Source organism: Ooceraea biroi, chromosome 6, assembly GCF_003672135.1.
Source record: "Ooceraea biroi isolate clonal line C1 chromosome 6, Obir_v5.4, whole genome shotgun sequence".
NCBI lineage: Eukaryota > Metazoa > Arthropoda > Insecta > Hymenoptera > Formicidae > Ooceraea > Ooceraea biroi.
Window position 1 is genome coordinate 5,200,015 of NC_039511.1, and position 17,573 is coordinate 5,217,587.

General features: G+C 45.9%; 2 protein-coding genes across 4 annotated transcripts in view; one reads left to right on the top strand and one right to left on the bottom strand.

The window, feature by feature from the left end:
• The window catches only part of LOC105282051, a 58,478-nt gene extending 43,968 nt beyond the window's left edge, over nucleotides 1-14,510 (bottom strand). The window contains exon 1 of the mRNA XM_011343759.2: nucleotides 12,818-14,510. Within this exon, the coding sequence (XP_011342061.1) occupies nucleotides 12,818-12,839 (22 nt within the window). The 5' untranslated portion in view covers nucleotides 12,840-14,510. The remainder of the gene's footprint in view (nucleotides 1-12,817) is intronic.
• Nucleotides 1-17,573, top strand: part of LOC105284340 (tudor domain-containing protein 1) — a 162,438-nt gene that overhangs the window by 46,649 nt on the left and 98,216 nt on the right. The window lies entirely within an intron of this gene.

The window sequence follows — 17,573 nt, forward strand, 5'->3', positions numbered from 1 at the left end:
GTATATTCATAAATAGAATCTCTCCTAAAATCTTGTATTACGTGCACAAAATTACATCGATGAGCTTGTTTCGTATAATATATTCGTAATTTGAGGCATGCGAATTTTTGGTCGTTGCATATACCATATTACGGATTAAATCGGCCAACGCCGAGTTAGAGACGAGTTTATCGGAATATAATTAATGCGCTTTACTTGACGTTCGTCGCGTTCGACGCGCGAATCTGCCCCTGTCCGTCATTCCCACGGCGTGGAGATAGAATCGCTGTTTATTAATTTATTTCTCTTTTCATGTGAGACTTGCCTTTAGGGTAGTGGTCGATATGGACGTGTTATCGTCGGCCATGGCAATATCCAGCTATACCGAATTAAATTCGCGCCGCACGTGCACCGCTTCGGTTGGACGGCCATTAGCCATCAGTGAATTATCCGGTAGCGACGGTCGGATTTTCTCGCGACGACGCCATCGCCCATGCTCTGCTAAATGTTCGCTCGCAAATCTTCCTGAAATTTACATGAATTCTGCTGGGAACGAAGCGCGCACTAACGTTATAATCACCGATGCGTCGAATCTCGTCGGCTTCTATCGAAAGACCGCACCCAGCCGTCTCGTGATGCTGTTCTCGTTGTCATGCGCGTTCGGCATTCAAAAGCCAATCTTATTTAGGGAAATTTGTACTATTATGCAATTTGTGATGGACATGCAGATTAAATTATTAGTAGAGGATATTACTGTGACTCGCATACTTCCAATTATTTTAATAAAAGGGTTTTAGTATTTTTCATATTTATCTCCGATGCTCGAGTGTTTCTCACCGAGAAAATGCAAAGAAGAGATTGACGAATCACGATTTTTATCGAATGAAATGTTTGACGATGATTCTGCTTTCGGACGTCGAAATGCGCGCGCGTGTACGCACGTACATATACACGTATAGCATTGCGGTCAAAGTAATACTGACCCACAAAATGTTGGCGAAAAAGGCACGCGCAAAGATGGTAGAAAGTCCATTCCCAAAGTGTTTATTCCGGTCAGGCTCATCTCCATCTCCGGTTCGCATCTACATCGGCGAACCTGGCAAAATGACGGGAAACTAGAGCGAGTGAAAAGGTCTTAATTATACGTACCGAGGAGACCCTTTCACGATAACCACGCACACAATTTCCGCGCTTCATGCGATTTTCTCGCGGGTGGAATTTTAATCGCGCCGCCCGACACTGTTCGCGATTAACGTCGCCGTCAATTCGCGCGAGACATTTGTCATACGATCCATGCCACGAGAAAGTATTCACTTTCGTCCGTTTCCGCAACTAGATCGGTTGCAAGTCAATGTTATATGCATCGCGTACACGTATCAGTCACACCTTTCTTAAATTGCACGCGAAAATTTGCTAAACTCTGCTAACGTTTCCGTTACTGAACATCGGATTAATCATAGCTTTCCGAATAATACATAGAACGACATATAGCTAAAAAATTATAAACGTATTTTTCTCTGTTTCTCTAATTTACTCTTTCTTTCTGACGGGAACGCTTAATTGATCAAGAATGATATGCGGTGCACGTTCGCGACAAGAATCTATCTTATATAGCGGAACTGCAGAGAAACTCATTCCGCGGAATTATATTCATTTAGAGACGTATTTTAAAATACGAACGCGTTTCTTTCCAGCGTATTATTCCTGACATTTACCCTCTCGAGAGATATTTCGTTCTACCCCCGGGCCGCCGGCGCTCAGTCGTTCCGAGGTCGATGTAGTCGGAAATTTCGTTTCCTCTTTTTCCAACCAGCGCGAGGCGAATCCGCTTATGACGCTTCTTAGGATTAAGCGCGGTACCTTCGATGTTCTATAACGGACGAGCACACCGTAAATCGCTTGATCAAAATTTCAACGACGCCGACGACGTGCAGGTGCTACGTCTGTTCTATTTATTAATTTCCCTTGAGGTCGCTTTATTAGCTTTAATACTGTAGTTTTCGTACATGTACATTTATTATCGATCCTGATTTTAATTTTAGGAAGCGAAATGACAAACGGAACAGAACGGAACGCATTCAGCGATTTATACAGCATATAATATAATAGCATGATTGTACGTGTTATAAAAATCTTTACGTCGAGATCGAGGAAAATCACTAACGCCATTTACTTATCTTTCGAGAGATAGAAGAACAGAGAAATACAATATCCACCGCACATGTACTATACAACTAGTAATAATTCTCTTTTGTGGCAAAAGTTGCAATGGTGTCATTCGCGTATGCATACTATACAGACGCGTCGGGGAAGAAAAACGCGACTCGATCGGTGCTGGACGTTTTATCGTCGAATTTGGGTCGCGTCTGCACGAGAGAGTACGCGAGCTGGACAAGCGCGCGTGACAGCGCACTTTCGGAACGCGTACCATTGAGATCTGGTTAATTGGCAGTCGAATCGATTCGGTGACAAAAGCTTTCCAAGTCGCCGACGGTGCCGAATGGGGAGCAAGCAGTGGCATCTGACCCTTGCAGCCAGCCAGCCGGTATTTTGTCAACGTTCAAACAGGCTCCGCCAATTTTGACGGGCCAATTTTCACGGCGTGCACCGCGCTCAAGCCGCGCTCGCGAGCGCATTATGTCGAGCAACGGTGTTTTGTCATCGCCGAACCAGCATGGACAATCATTGTCCACTCCTATCCCGTGCTGGCAGCGGCCCGAATCTACCATCACTGATGGACAACCGCGAAACGTAATAACGAGACGGCGAACGGACGTGTTCTATGCGCGAGAGGGTGCTTCCCTTCCATCTGTTGTCATCCTCATTCCCTCCGTCCTTTATTCGGGCTACTCTATCACGTACGCGCGTTGGTGGTGAGGCTGTCGGTTATTCACTTGAGAATGTCGCTTAATCAGGTGTCCCGATGAACCTGAGCACATAGTAAAGCCCAAAAGGATGAAAAGAGGGAGCAAACGCGTTCAATTATTTTCACTCATTTTCACTCTTGGCTAGCGTGATTCCACTCCATCAGCGTGCTGCATGCTCGTCTCTCTCGAAAAAAAATTTAATCTCGGTCGAGTTCGCCATTCTGAGGATTAAGAGATCCCCGATATCCGAAAAAAAATTTGAAAATCCCGCGAGCTCTTCGGGTGTCACGCTTGGCTTGGCGTGGTCTATTCGCGAAACGCGACGTGTGATGTGTATGCACGATTTCGCTGAAGCATTCGCGCGTGAAACAGCGCGCGCGGCTTTCAGGTGGCCGCGTTTACACACGTGTAAAAGATTCTCGCGACGCGGAAAGGGGGGTGAGTGAAAGAGCGAGGGAGGAAGAGGACGAGCGGAGGTGATGCATGTATCTACCTCTGTAATTGAGTGTCGGCGCGCTCTCAGCCTCGGCCAGTGAGAGTAACCGCGGAATAAAAAGGGCGGAACGCGTCATCTCCGGCAGATAAATGTAATTAAAAGTTACGCTATGAACCCGCTTTTGCGACAGACCTTTCAGCGGTGCGATATTTCTCTTTTCTTTTATTTTACTCTTTTTTTTTTATGCTTTTCACTCTCTTTCTCTCCGCAATGCGAGAAGCGACAAGCTCGCGTGTAATAACAATAACCGAATCGGCCGAAGGTAGCGAGCATCGCCGAGATCATCATCGCGTTTCGCGAGAAATGCAATTGAAAGTTTTATTAGCCGAGCTGCTCGGCCGCCGCGCACACGGTACGTATGCGGCGTAGCTTCTTTTTTTCTCTTCTCATCGACAAATCGCGAGGAGCGCGCGTGTAATCATTCGACGGATAAACGCACCACGGACCGACGCGGTGGAGAATTGTTCATGCATATTGCCGTCCTCCCGCCCGTCGTCACCGCCGCTCTCTCTCCATCCGCCAAACAATTTTGCATAACATTTGTTTGGCCATCGCGCGCGTGTTTCTTCTACCGGTAACTGCGACGCGTCAACTAATTTGCTACGGCCGCCGTTGCCAAATGAAAGCCGTTTTGTTCATTGCGTTTCAATTCCAGCGCGTGTCTCGATGTGCGATTGCAGTGAGAGAGAACGGATCACGCTGGGAGATTTGAAATGACGTTGTTTTTTGCAATTCTGGTATTGTATATCTTGTTTTCACAAATGCACGCGCGAAGATGAACGTCATTACCATGCGTTATTACTCTCTTCTATACTTGAATATTTTTATTTAGGCTTCAATGGAAAATTCGTTTTAAACAGAAAATCGAATCAATCAATCAAACGATCAATCGAAATTCGAATAGATGAAACGTCAGTGTCTAATAAATACACTAATTATTGGGTTGTTCGGAAAGTTATTTCGTTTTTTCAAGGAAAAATGAAAGGCGGTTTTTTCATATTTAGAATAAATTTTATTCAGTGATGTATTGGCCATTTTGTTCCACTACCTTTCGCCATCTTTCTGGCAACTTTAAGATTCCACGCTCATAGAAGTCCTTCTCCTTATTGACAAAACATTGAAGCAAGTGATTTTTGACGCCTTCATTTGAATCGAAGTTTACATTGTTCAAAGAATTTTGTAGAGACCGGAACAAATGGTAATCGGATGGTGCCAGATCAGGAGAGTATGGTGGGTGTGGTAGCACATCCCATCCAAGCTGTAAAAGCTTCTGGCGAGTGACCAAACTTGTGTGTGGTCTGGCATTGTCGTGATGGAATACGACACCTTTCCTATTCGCCAATTCTGGTCGCTTCTGCTTGATGGCAGCATCCAATTCATCCAGCTGACGATAATACACTTTCGAATCAATCGTCTGGTTGCTTGGTAGTAGCTCGAAAAATACGATTCCCCTTCAATCCCACCATACAGAAAGCATGATCTTCTTTTGATGAATATCTGCCTTGGATGTCTATTGAGCAGGTTCATCTTGCCTGGACCATGATAGTTTTCGCTTAACATTGTTGTAAACAATCAATTTTTCATCTCCAGTTATGATTCGCTTCAAAAATGGTTTATTTTCTTCACGTTTCAACGATGAATCGCAGATGGTAATGCGTCGAATCAAGTCAATTTCCTTTAAATTGTGTGGAACCCAAATATCGAGCTTTGAAACGAATCCAAGGCGTTTCAAATGATCGTAAACGGTCGAATTCGATAAATTTAACTTTTCAGCAATTTCGCGTGTTGTTATGCGACGGTTTGCATCCACCAGAGCCTTTATTTTCTCGTCATCAGCTTTAATTGGCCGACCTGAACGTGGTGCATCTTTCAAATCGAAATTTCCAGTACGAAATTTCGAAAACCAATTCTGACACTGACGTTCACTCAATACATCTTCTTCGTACACGGCACACAATTTTTTTCTCGCTTGCACTGCATTTTTACCCTTTCGGTAGTAAAAAAGCAAAATATTACGAAAATGCTCACTTTGATTTTCCATGTTTGATGTGATGCCAAAAAACAATTACTTGACAGATCGCAACACAATAAGATACTAAATGACGTCTGAAATGTCAGTTGTCAAAATATAAAACAAATTTGCCGTTTAGAGTAAGGTTAAGTATCGAGGAACGCGACTAACGACATCTCTTTGTGAAAAACGAAATTACTTTCCGAACAACCCAATATTTTGTTCGACTAGTGGTTGACGCGACTTTATCCAGTACCTTATTTCTCGTTGCATCTACTTATTTTGATGGTGAGACGCTATTTGAATATCGCGTGCAATTGGACTCTCGCGTTGCTTATCGAGGCGAGTCGCGAGGGCAAGATAATTTCGCAGCGTAGAAATTGGAGTCACCACGATAACTTACTCCAAGACACAATTTCAGCGTCGCGACGCCTCTAGAATGGAGATCGTAATTTCGTCGTTCGCGAGCGAGCGAGTGAGCGAGCGGAGCGGCAAGGGATCCGCGCGACGCAAAATGCAAACGAAATCGCTCACCCCTCGCCCACGTTTTCGCTTACCCTTGCCTTTCATAGTCCGTCGCGACCACCGAGGCTATTTGCTCTCTCTCTTTCTCCTCCCCTCTCTCCCTCTTTCACTCTCTCTTTCTCTCGTTGGTAGCAGCAGAGCCGCGAGAGGCGCAATGTTTAACCCGTTTTGTCTCGCCGCGGCGATTCCGTGCCGGCAGCATTATTCAAATAGAGCGCGCGCGCAATTTTCGCGCGCGGCCACTCATTTTTTAATAACCGTGTCGCACGATGACGACGTGGTGCGCGTACTACCTCTTCTCTTCGTGGGCTCGGGGGTTGTTCTGGTTGACGCTGCAACCCGGGGCTCGGCTTTCGCGCACCTGGGGAGGTACGTACGTACCGTATGTACCATATTCCCGTTTCTATACCACGATGCATGCACCATCCGTCTGCTCTTTCGGCGTGCATACGAACGACCGTTTACATATACCAGCTCGCTCGCACGGACGTACCACCTCGATTCCATGAAACTTAAATTTCCTTCGAAACGGCCGCGCGAAGTTACGCGCGTTCGCCCGCGCGAGTGACGTTTCAGAAATTCCTATAAGGCAGATACCTCTCGCGCTCTCTCGCCTCCGTCCTGCCTCCGTCATCTCCCGCTTTTCCCTCCTGTCCCGTTGCTCCTCCTGCATCCCCGTTCTCGTCTACCTCCCGTGATACAAGGGACGGGGAAGGGGCGGAGGGGAGGGAGCTCACGTGAAACTCTTGCCCCGTGCCGGAATTACCGGCTCGCCGGCATAAACTCGCGTGCATATATCGAGTGACGTAAAACTCGACGAGAGGGTAGCGAGGGAACTCGAGAGGTACAGGAGAGAGGTAGTGAGTGGTGGTTCGGTCCTGAATTTGGCGTTTAAATCCCTCGTTCCTCCTGGTCGATGTCCGTCTGTCTCTCTTTCCCTCCATCTCTCTCTCTCTCTCGCTTTCTGCCCCCTCTTTTCTACCCTGCTGGTTCTCCACCCCTCTTCGCAGCAGCGCTCGGCGTCTCGCTTCTCGTTTCAGCTCTGGCACCACCAGCATCGCCGCGAAATGGCGGCCGTTCATTCTCGCCCGCAGAAGAGATAGCTCGGTATCGCGCGTGGAAAGAGAGAAATTCGAGGCATGGAGACGTAACGCGAACGCAGACGGACATTGTCTGCAAGCGAAAGAGAGAAGGAAAAATGATAGCAAAGGAGAAAGAGGAGCTCGAGATGAGTGGGAGCAGTGCGATATTGGAGTTTTGAAATCGATAGTCGGTGACACGCTTCCGATTTAATCAATGCAGCTCGCGCGACGAGCAAGCGACGGTGTGATATTGCTCGAAATTCTGCTAATTGATCAGAAGTTTGGTGCAACGACCATTTCGCTGCCCCCGCTTTGCCGTAACCGCTGTCGAAAACCGGAATCGATCAACCCTCGATTGTCTCTACAGGGTGTCCCGGGTTTTAACCGACAAACTGCGGGAGCATATTCTACTAGTGGAAATAAGAAAAAATTTTTATATCGAGTTTGCTTAGAAATGCTTTATTACAAAGTTATAAACCAATATTGAAAAGAAATATGAGATAAGTAACAACGGATTTTTTCACAAAAATAAAAATTATGTACGCAATGATTTAGTGACGCATTTCAAAATATTGTCCTTGCACATCGATACAAGCTAGACATCGACGTAGTACAGAATTTGTTACAGTACGACATTCCTGAAAATTTTGTTGCATCTCAGTAACTGAATTAGTAATTCGTTGCTTTAAATCTTCAAGCGAGATTACTTCTGTACTGTAAACTTTATTTTTTAAAGTTCCCCATAAATAAAAATCAAGAGGCGTTAAATCGGGCGATCTTGGAGGCCAGAAAACCGGTCCTCCTCGACCAATCCACCTATGAGCATAATGTTCATCTAACCAGTTTCTAACTTGTCTAGCATAGTGCGATGGACAACCGTCTAACTGTATCCAGCTGTTTTGGCGAAACTGCAATGGCACATTTTCCATCAAAATTGGTAACTCGTTTGATAGGAATCTTCGAAAAGATTCTCCGTTCAATCGGTCAGGTAAAAAGAACGGACCAATAAGCCGGTCATGAAGCATACCCATCCAAACATTACATCGAAATTCGTGTTGAAAGTTTCTTTGTCTGGTAGTATGTGGATTATTATGAGCCCATACACGAAATGAATATCAGTGTATTCCTCATTTGAAAACACTTTTGGCATTCTGATAGTAATTGCTAGTTGACACGACGATTGAAATCTAACAGCTACTGTTGTGAAAGTAACAATCATACTGAATCGTTTCAACATAGTGAACATGAATACATGTGAATACACGTAACATAAACATCTTCGACCTTCCAAATTCTACACTATGTTCCGTTGTTACTTATCTCATATTTCTTTTCAATATTGGTTTATAACTTTGTAATAAAGCATTTCTAAGCAAACTCGATATAAGAATTTTTTCTTATTTCCACTAGTAGAATATGCTCCCGCAGTTTGTCGGTTAAAACCCGGGACACCCTGTATATAACGTACAAACTGTTTCCTTTACCTGACGATGACAAAGTATGAGCATGAAGCGTTGCATGTCACGTTCGTAATAATCGGACATATTACAATATGACTTTGAGTTTACTTAATTATAGACAACACATCAGTGTTCTGTACAATATTTACACTGGTTTTGAATTAATTCTTCAACTGCGGATCAGTTCTCTTTAATAAGAGATAAAGAATTTGGCATTAACAAATAATATTTCAAGAAATAAGCTTAAGTAATAATTGAGGCTGTTAATTCGTAATCACACTCATGTAGAAATAATAAACCTCGGAGCGCCATTGCAACCGCCATGTGTTTTTATCCTGTCCGTAATTTTTCGAACGTGCCGTTTAATTCGCCGTAGATGAGGGGTTCAATTACGCAGATGGAATTTATGATCAACTCCGACTCGGCAATCATGTAATTCCTAGGTACGTAAATCCACAATCGCCTCGCGATTTTAACCGCACGCAGAACGCGATCTGCGTCGCTGGATTTCCCGTTTCTCTCCGAGTTTAAGTGAAATTCAATCGGCTCTTACGGATTGATCGTCGCAGGCGCAGATTTCGAAACCGACCGCGACCCAATAATTCGTTCTATCGTCCGGTAACGCGACACTTATTGCATCGCGGCGCAGGTTCACACGCTTTTAGGAGCGCTGCCGGAGAACGATGAATAAGGGGATTAAGGTTGCGCGAGTGGAAAAGCCACGTGACACGGCCGTAAGGCCGCCGTGACAAAATAGGGTTCATTTATCTTGCCTTGACTCCCGTCAGGCTCTCAAGGCGTGGTGCTTTGTTCATCTCATTACCCGTCTTGTATGAAGTTAATTTTTTAATTGCGCCTCGAGACGTAAATTAATCTTAAATAGACTCTGCCATTGAGAATACCGCACGTAAAGTTTCGCGATGTCATAGCGCTCGCGAAAGCTCGTCAGAAAGCTTGTGGTTGAGTTGAATGAATAATTTCTCGATTTATTTATTGCACACAATACAGCAAATGCGAAGGTATGGTCGGCATTTAACCTTATTTATGATTTGATTAGAGGGGCGCTTAATGTGCAAATTGTCATTGTCATTTAATATACAGTATCTCGAGTCAACGAGGAAATTGTTATTTAATATACAATATCTCGAGTCAAGGAGGAAATCATATTTGATAGATTTGAGAAGTGAAATCCAGCTTTCATATCTGGCTTTTAAACGACCGATTCAGCGCTGCGCAACGAGTACGATAGGGCAGGAATTAATAACGATATTTAGATCAAGGTGTCGTGAACGCGCGCATTAACTCGTGCCGTACCAACGATAATTTGATAGCATTCGTTTCCGCAAAACGTACGATACCGCGGCTTTAGTCTTACTGTTATAATCCCACATTGTCGACTCGCATCCGGCAGCGCGAAACGCCGTAATTTCCCGAAAGGCACGCGTGCGCCGGGATTAATCCCGCAATTTCTGGTTTTGTGTACACGGTTTCGTGAAATGCACGGCAAACAGAACACGGCGGCACCTGCCTCGTCTATCCATTGGTTACGGCGCTTTCTCCGCGGATGTATCTCGCCGTGGAATTCCGATTGGGTCTCTATCGTCACGAACACATCTCCGCGTACGAAATTCTACTTTCGCTTAGCCACGTGCGTCCTCCATTTCCACGCGAGGCTTTATCGCGCGGTCAGATTGAGACGAATTCGCGCGAGCGAGCGTGCCGATAAACAGGCGCGGATATTTTATTCGTGGATCGAGAAACATCGATTGTCGATCCTATGCACCGTTGCAGAGATCCTTTTTATTAGAAACGATTCATCGCGCGAACGTATACGCTATAATCATCCCAAGAACAAGACTCGTTAATAAGACCGCTTCGTGCAAATTGCGTGTTGCTCGACGTTTCGTAAAGATGAGATTTCGCCCACGCTGATCCGTACGCCGAGTGCACTTTTCTCTCGTTAGTTCAGTTATCCTTTAACTGTTTACGTGTTCCCGTAACATAAGCTGCAACGGCAGGATAATGAAGGTACCGTTGCAGCTTCAGTGCACGCGTCGCTGATCGTCCGGATAACGCGCGCCGATAATGGTGGATAGAAGCGTCGCGAAGAACGGCATAATGAAATGTAGCGCTGGTGGGGGTACACTCGAATAATTGATTTCAATTTAATGCGTCGCATTAACGGAATTGTAAATTTCGGCTTTGTGAAGCGGGCGACGCCGAGGTAAAGGGTTAAACTCGTAATTAGCGGATGGCAAAGCCGCGGATTATCGGACGGACACTCGATACTCAACGATATGAAAGCGCCGCGGCCGTGCATACAATAATATATCGCGCACAATAGGCTCTCGTGCATTCCTTTTCACTAAATTATCGTCCTCTGAATACGTATCGGATGGAATTCTCGGCGCTGCTTCAAACGGCGATCCTTGAAAGCGCGGTGCCACGCGAGATTGAAATTGCAGCAGATTTTGACGAGAGCCGCGATAGTAACGCGCGATAACGTTTTTACACGCTTTCAGAGAGCGAGCTCGATTTGCCAGCGGTGGAATTTATGTACGCGAGTGCGATCGCGTAACGGCAGTTTCACGCTCGCCTCTCGTCATAGACAGATCGGTATGGGCAGGCGAAAACGCGTAAGCACGCCCGATGACGATCGATTTTTCGGAAACCCACGCGCTGCCATTAGAACAGAACGGGAAAGGCGCGAGCAAGAGGGCCAATCAAACCGTCATTTGTAATCAATTAAAAGCCAATAAAGCTGGTGCTGATTGGACGACAGTCGCGGGCGTACGCCGGGAAAATGGGAACAATAATAGCGGATCATTAACAGCGGTACTTATACGGTTTATTTCTATGGGAACATGTCATCGCCGCACTGCGCCGTGCCGTACCACCGGCCCTCGGTTAGTTCGTTGAATTTTGCCGGGTGTTTCCAACGCAGCGCAAACTGCGACGTCGGTTGCACCCTCGACGTCGGATTAACCCCGCGCTATTTCCTAATTTCGCGTCATGCCGTTCGTGTAACGACGCCGCGCGCGTTTATGCGCTCGCTCGACTTGCCGAGGATCAGGCGTGAGAGGCGTCGCGACGATGCGCGCCGAGCGACGCTTGTTTCCCCATGAAAATTATGGGGCATAAATTGGCCCGGGGCCACTCCACCCGTTCCCGTTCGAAGGTAGAGAATCTGCCGAGACGACGACTCTCTTCCTGTTTAGGTTTAATACGCGGGTAGTAAAGTCGGAACGATCACTCCGCCGTTCCTTCGAAAGCCCGACTTCTCGTCTCGCATCTGAACTAGATTTCTCGATTTTACGCAATGAATTCGTATTTTGAATTATTTTATAGTATTGGGTATGTTCTTTTAGTTGCAAGTCCAAATACGAATATGCGCCAGAATTTCCTTGTTTAATTTAATACACGCGAGCAACGTCCGAATGATAGCAGCATCTCCTCTCTTTTGGAAAGCGTCTCTCTGTTTCCTTCGCATCATTTTGCGCGCCTTAATCTGGGCTTGGAATTACTTAAAAATATGTGATCGTAAAAATTAAGACGATGTTATCGCGCGGCAACGGCAAATAAACGCGAGGCAGGTTGCTCAGAATAGGCTAGGAGGCTAGGAGGAAAGCTGGCAGACGGTTTGGCGCGTGAAATTGCTTGCCTCAACTGGGCTCCTTTCCCGGGCGTCTACAATATCACGATTCGTGTAACCGTGCACTTCGCTCTCGCTTCTCGTCACAACACACAGCAGGAAACACCGTGTATCCCAACGAGGGCCACAAGTGGGTGTAAATGTTCACCATTCAGTATAGCGAGTCTTAAACTCGCCGTACGCGCGACAAGGCCGTCCACATTCGCCTTTTTTCACTAATTCATACCTTTTCGCTTATCCTCAATTACGTCACTAGTGGTATTACACAGGAATCTCAATGTATCAACTTCACGTACTCGTACGCGTAAAATAAATAGGAAACTAAGCTTTCAGAAACGCGAGAAGTGTCGATTCTCTCGGCGCTTATCAGGAAACATAAAGTTGAAGCGTCTGATTATCAGTTCGAGGAGCAATGCGTGCGCGAACCTGCAAGTATAGGTGCATCAAATTCGACGGCGCCGTTAGTCATTCCGCAGTGTGTCACGGGAAATGATGGGACGCCCAAAAACGATAGGATCTCATCTCGGTCTGGATAAAAGGGGTAGAGAGTGGGAGTTGGGGAATAAAACGCAACAACTACGTTTACGCGCGGGTGCATGCCGCACACTACGCGGAGCAGAAAGAGGAGAAAGAGTGGGAGAAGAACGACACGGCGGCGGTGGTGGAAATGGACGGTTGGTTTGACATGGGGCTCCATATAATCAAACCAGCTCCCGTATTTATGGTCGAGAGCCATCCACCGTACCTGGTGTGTACCCATTCCTCATTCCTGCGTCCTGCTCGACACAGGACTATTAAATTTGGAAACTCTATACCTCTGGCAGCACACACACACACATACACGTGTATACGACCGTGTGTCATGCTCGCTCGCTCGCGCTGACACTCCGCGCGGCTCAAATCTACTGCGTTTTATAAGCGCATCAAAGTTAATGGTGGAGGCGCTCCCTCTGCAATTCCGCGCCGAGCGCATCCCCCTCATGATTCTCCTTGCACGGGGATTCGCGCATGCACGCGCGCGCGGAGGCGGCAGGCAGCTCCCCTCGACACATTGGGGTTGCAGGTGCCAAGATCATATTTTTGTTTACAATCCCCGGCGAATCTGTACCTCGAACGACGTGGAATATGGCAGCCGCGGCGGCGAAATTTCGCGGTAACGACACGTCGCACCTCTAGGCCATCCGACGTATAAACGCGACGCATAAAAGGTCGCACTATAATTCAACCAGCCCCTCTTCCGCCTGGGCATTACTGCTTAACGCGAGGGCAAAAGGGATGGCTGTATTAAAATCCACGAACGCGCTTTCGATCGACGTTTCGTCGAGGTTTCGTCGAGGCTTCGTCGACGTTCTTCCGCGGCGAGCAATTTCATTTGGGGGTCTTCCGCGATGATGATGTTCTTTCGATCTTTTTTTATGGGAGTTATCGCATTGTGTTGTCAGTCTTCATGCCGAATCAGCACGACTGAGTGTTCTGTCCTTGGTGGGTCGAGAGAAAAGCGCGACTTTGATTAATGGCGCGTTCGCGTGTCACTGCGAGCGTCAATTCTCTGGTGTTTCCTACATTGAATGAGGCTTCCGACGTTCGTCGTCAGGCTACTCGGCACGTAACATCGCGTTGAGATAATCTGCTAACACACGAATTGGCGGCCGTTACACGTTAGTTTGCCTCTAACGCCGACGGATTATCGCCGGTAACTCGACGCGATAACCCGTGTTTAGCGCGCATTTGCGCTATCCTGATGCGGCAGGGTTGTTGCATCACTTGTGCGTGCTTCCATGCGTGCCTGAAGGTGTGCGAGCGGTCATAATACCGGCGGCATCGTATCGCGTTTCAATCGCCATTCGTTCGAGTGCCATTGGCCGTACACGTATAACTGTGATGTAGTAAAAGTCAGCTAAAAGCTAAACTAAAAGAGGAAAACGAAATACCGCGAAAAGCGTGGCGGAAAAGCGGCCAGTTACGCGGAATTATGGACGGACACGCGCGATAGTCAGTTATGTTGTCTGGCGACATGTTCGTGACACGCGACGAGATCACGCACGTGACGACTCATTCCTTTCTATGATTCACGAATCGAAGGATCGATCGACGTGTTTGTAAAATTGATGTCGTGTCCGCGTCGTCGCTTCGCATAAACGATCGCGTTTAATACCTTCGGCACGTATCATTGTCAATACGATCAGCGTCGTTGAAAATCAATTAGCCAATACGCTTTGTCTGATACGTATCACGCGGTCAATTAAGCCTTTCAATAGTAGAATAGCCGAGTGGCCGATATATAACCCGACTAGAAATGTTGTCAGGTTTACCTAATATGTTATAAGGACCTGACGTGGTTGGCGTAAGGTAATCCTGAATAAGGTATACCTAAGAATATCCTCATCAGGTTCAAATATGTATGACCTTTTTAGGGTTAAAATAATAAGGAACATATTAGGACCTTCTTACGTTATGCCTGATATTTCAAAGTACAAATTTTGTTGAGGTTTACATTATTAGTACCTACTAAGGATCTTATTCCTTCATCCTGATATTTTTTTAAATTTAGAGGTAAAGGTTTCCCACATCTGGTCCTACATCGGACCATACGTAGTTTATCATATTATAATGTACGTTATATACTTAATGTAGAAAGAATAGTAATTTCTACTTAATTTGCGAGTATTAATTATTTTTATATCATATACATTTCAATGTATTCGATTATGGAACAATAAGAGACAAAAATCAACACAAGTGTGTGTGTATTCCGCCTCTGATTCACCAAGTGACCGATAGATGGCCAGGTCAGGCGTGACGTTCTCGCAAGAAACATTTGGTTAGCACCTTACAAATAACCATCTGGAAAACCGATCCGATACTCTTTTCTTTTCTTCTTTTGGACTCTTACTTAGAACATATACTAGTAGTATATGTTCTAAGGACTCTTACACTCACCGAAAATATCAAGTTTTAGTAATCTTTTAGACGACTTGGTGCTGTCTGGGTAGTAAAGATTTAATAATTCAACCCGATATAAACCTGATGAGGATATCCAGATAAGGACCTAACTATTGTGCTGCGTTACATGACTGATCAGGTCCTGATGAATTTACCTTATCAGGACCTGATAATAAAATAAGGTCAACCTGATCAGGACCACTGGATAAATTTCTAGTCGGGAAGAACGCGATTGTCTTGTCACGCGTGTTTAAACGTGAATATTTGGTCACATGTTTTGGTCGAAAGTAATACTCCGCAATTCGAAAATGCGGTACCTCGACTGTTTCGTTGAAAGAAAGTCGATTCGAAGTATCTAGATCAGGTCTCGAGATAGATGCAAGTGATGCAGGTACATTGTCGGGCGGATCGTGGAACGCTTTGCGTAAGAGCCTTTCTCGTGCTCTTCAGAAAGAAATTGCAACCTGCTTACTTTGTTAGCCGCGAGCGAACGGTGTATTAAAACGCATCGGAGCGTGGCTTTTCTCGGGAGTAACTGCGTATTTGTGCACAACGTTACACGGCCGGATGCACGGGACGGGAAAGCTCCGGCATGGCGGTAATACGCGGTTTGCAAAGATCAGCAACCAAACGAAAACACCAGGTTTTATACACCGGCGAGTTGCGGGCGTAAAACCGCGCGCGTTGCCAAACATGGAATCCGCGCCATTCGCGCGGCCATCGATTAAAACGTGCGGTCATAATGCCCGCGCCGGGTTTTATTCGACTTTCAGCATAACGACGACGCGCCGCCGATTTGATTCCCGCTTTTGGCTGTGGCGAAGTATCATACCTATCCGCCCAGCGACTACGTACGCATGGGCGTACATACATTTACACACGCGTGTAAACGGCGCGCTTACTCCCGCGAATGGATACGTACGAGAGACGAACGTGCACGGGCAAACGACCCACGAGAATTCCGCGTTTTGCTCCGATTTTTATTATTCACCTCGACTGACGTTCGTCACCGTTCACCATCTCGCTTCTCACCTCGCACCGTTCCCTCTGAACTCTGGAAAGAATCCCTTTTCTCGCTTCCGTTTCTCCCCGCTGAGCTTCCCTGCGTTCTCGCTATCGCTCCATCCGATTACATCTTTCATAATTTACTCGTAAGCAGAAAAATTGGATCTTGTCGTCTCCGTTCGCCAATCAACGTCACGTAAATTATAGCATTTTTTAGTTGCGGAAAATCGCTCTTGTTTCATATACTTTGCATTGTCGATTGATATTTCATTCGTGCAAATTTTGATATATTTTTATCTGTAAAAAGTTCTACATTGGCCTGTGAATTACGAAGCAGCGCACCAGAGCGTGCCTTAATTTTTATGTATCACGCTATTTTTCGCGGGACATCCCGGCGACACGGTGACGTGAAAGAGAGTACTCACCGTGATACGTGAGCATAAACCGTGGCCTCGTTGTTCTCATCTTTAATATCCTGCCACTTCCTCAAGTTTCACGTGTAACACCGTAAGACAGAGTAAATTCTACATATCCGAGAACATTAAACATGGGACATTTCTAACTAGAAACTAGATTATTACTTGAGTAATGTCAAGTAAAACCGGTCACCGGTGATCATTATGGCGGTTATAAATGTAATCCATAAACGAAAAATTCAGAAAGATGGAAAGATATTTATATAAAGAGAATTTGTAAATATAATTCCAATATACATATATATGCCATATCACTGAAAAAAACATGTACCTGCGCAGTTCAGCAGAACAATACTTTGACTATGAATGTGTTAAGACGTTTGCTACCACCGTGGTTGGCAAACTATACATGGATCATATTTTCTTAATTTTTGATATTGCTAAAATAGACTTTCTTTATGCAAAATAAATCTCACTCACGCCGTGTGTGACACGGGTTTGTTTCACGTGTGATCGGTGCATCACGCATATGTGATACGTGCTAATGAACGCGTAAGGAATACGTATTTTCCACTAGTGGAGCGTACCTTTATTGTCACCTAGATTCTGATAGAAACACGATGTACGCAAGCTAGCTGGATTGGCGATATATTTAAAAAGCTCCCTTATATAGAACGCGGCAAAAGTGCAGCTCGTTCAACGAAACGATAAACTGCGGACACTACGTTCCGCCACATCAAGTTTACAAAAATTCTCCTACATCGTCGAGACGTGCGGAATAAGCGAATAAGGGAGACAGTGGTCACACACCCTCTACGTGTCTCAGATTTCTTCTCTCATCCGACGTACGTTCTCCTTGCAGCCACGCGTAATGCGACCGCGTGCTATCAGTTTCCTCCCTTTTTATAGAGCGCGAGAGTCTGTTGCAGCGGAGGCACTCCTGGTGAATGTACACGCGCATCGAGAAAATAGGTGCATACGGCCCGTGGAAAGTGACGCCGCGCCGTTCCATTTACGAGGTGTGTCGTCGAGACACGCCGGCCGATCGAGAGTCGACCTGCACGAGCGACCGATTAAGTGAGTTTGTTGCACGAACGGGGACGACCGAGGAAGAGAGAGATAGATGGAGAGAAAAAA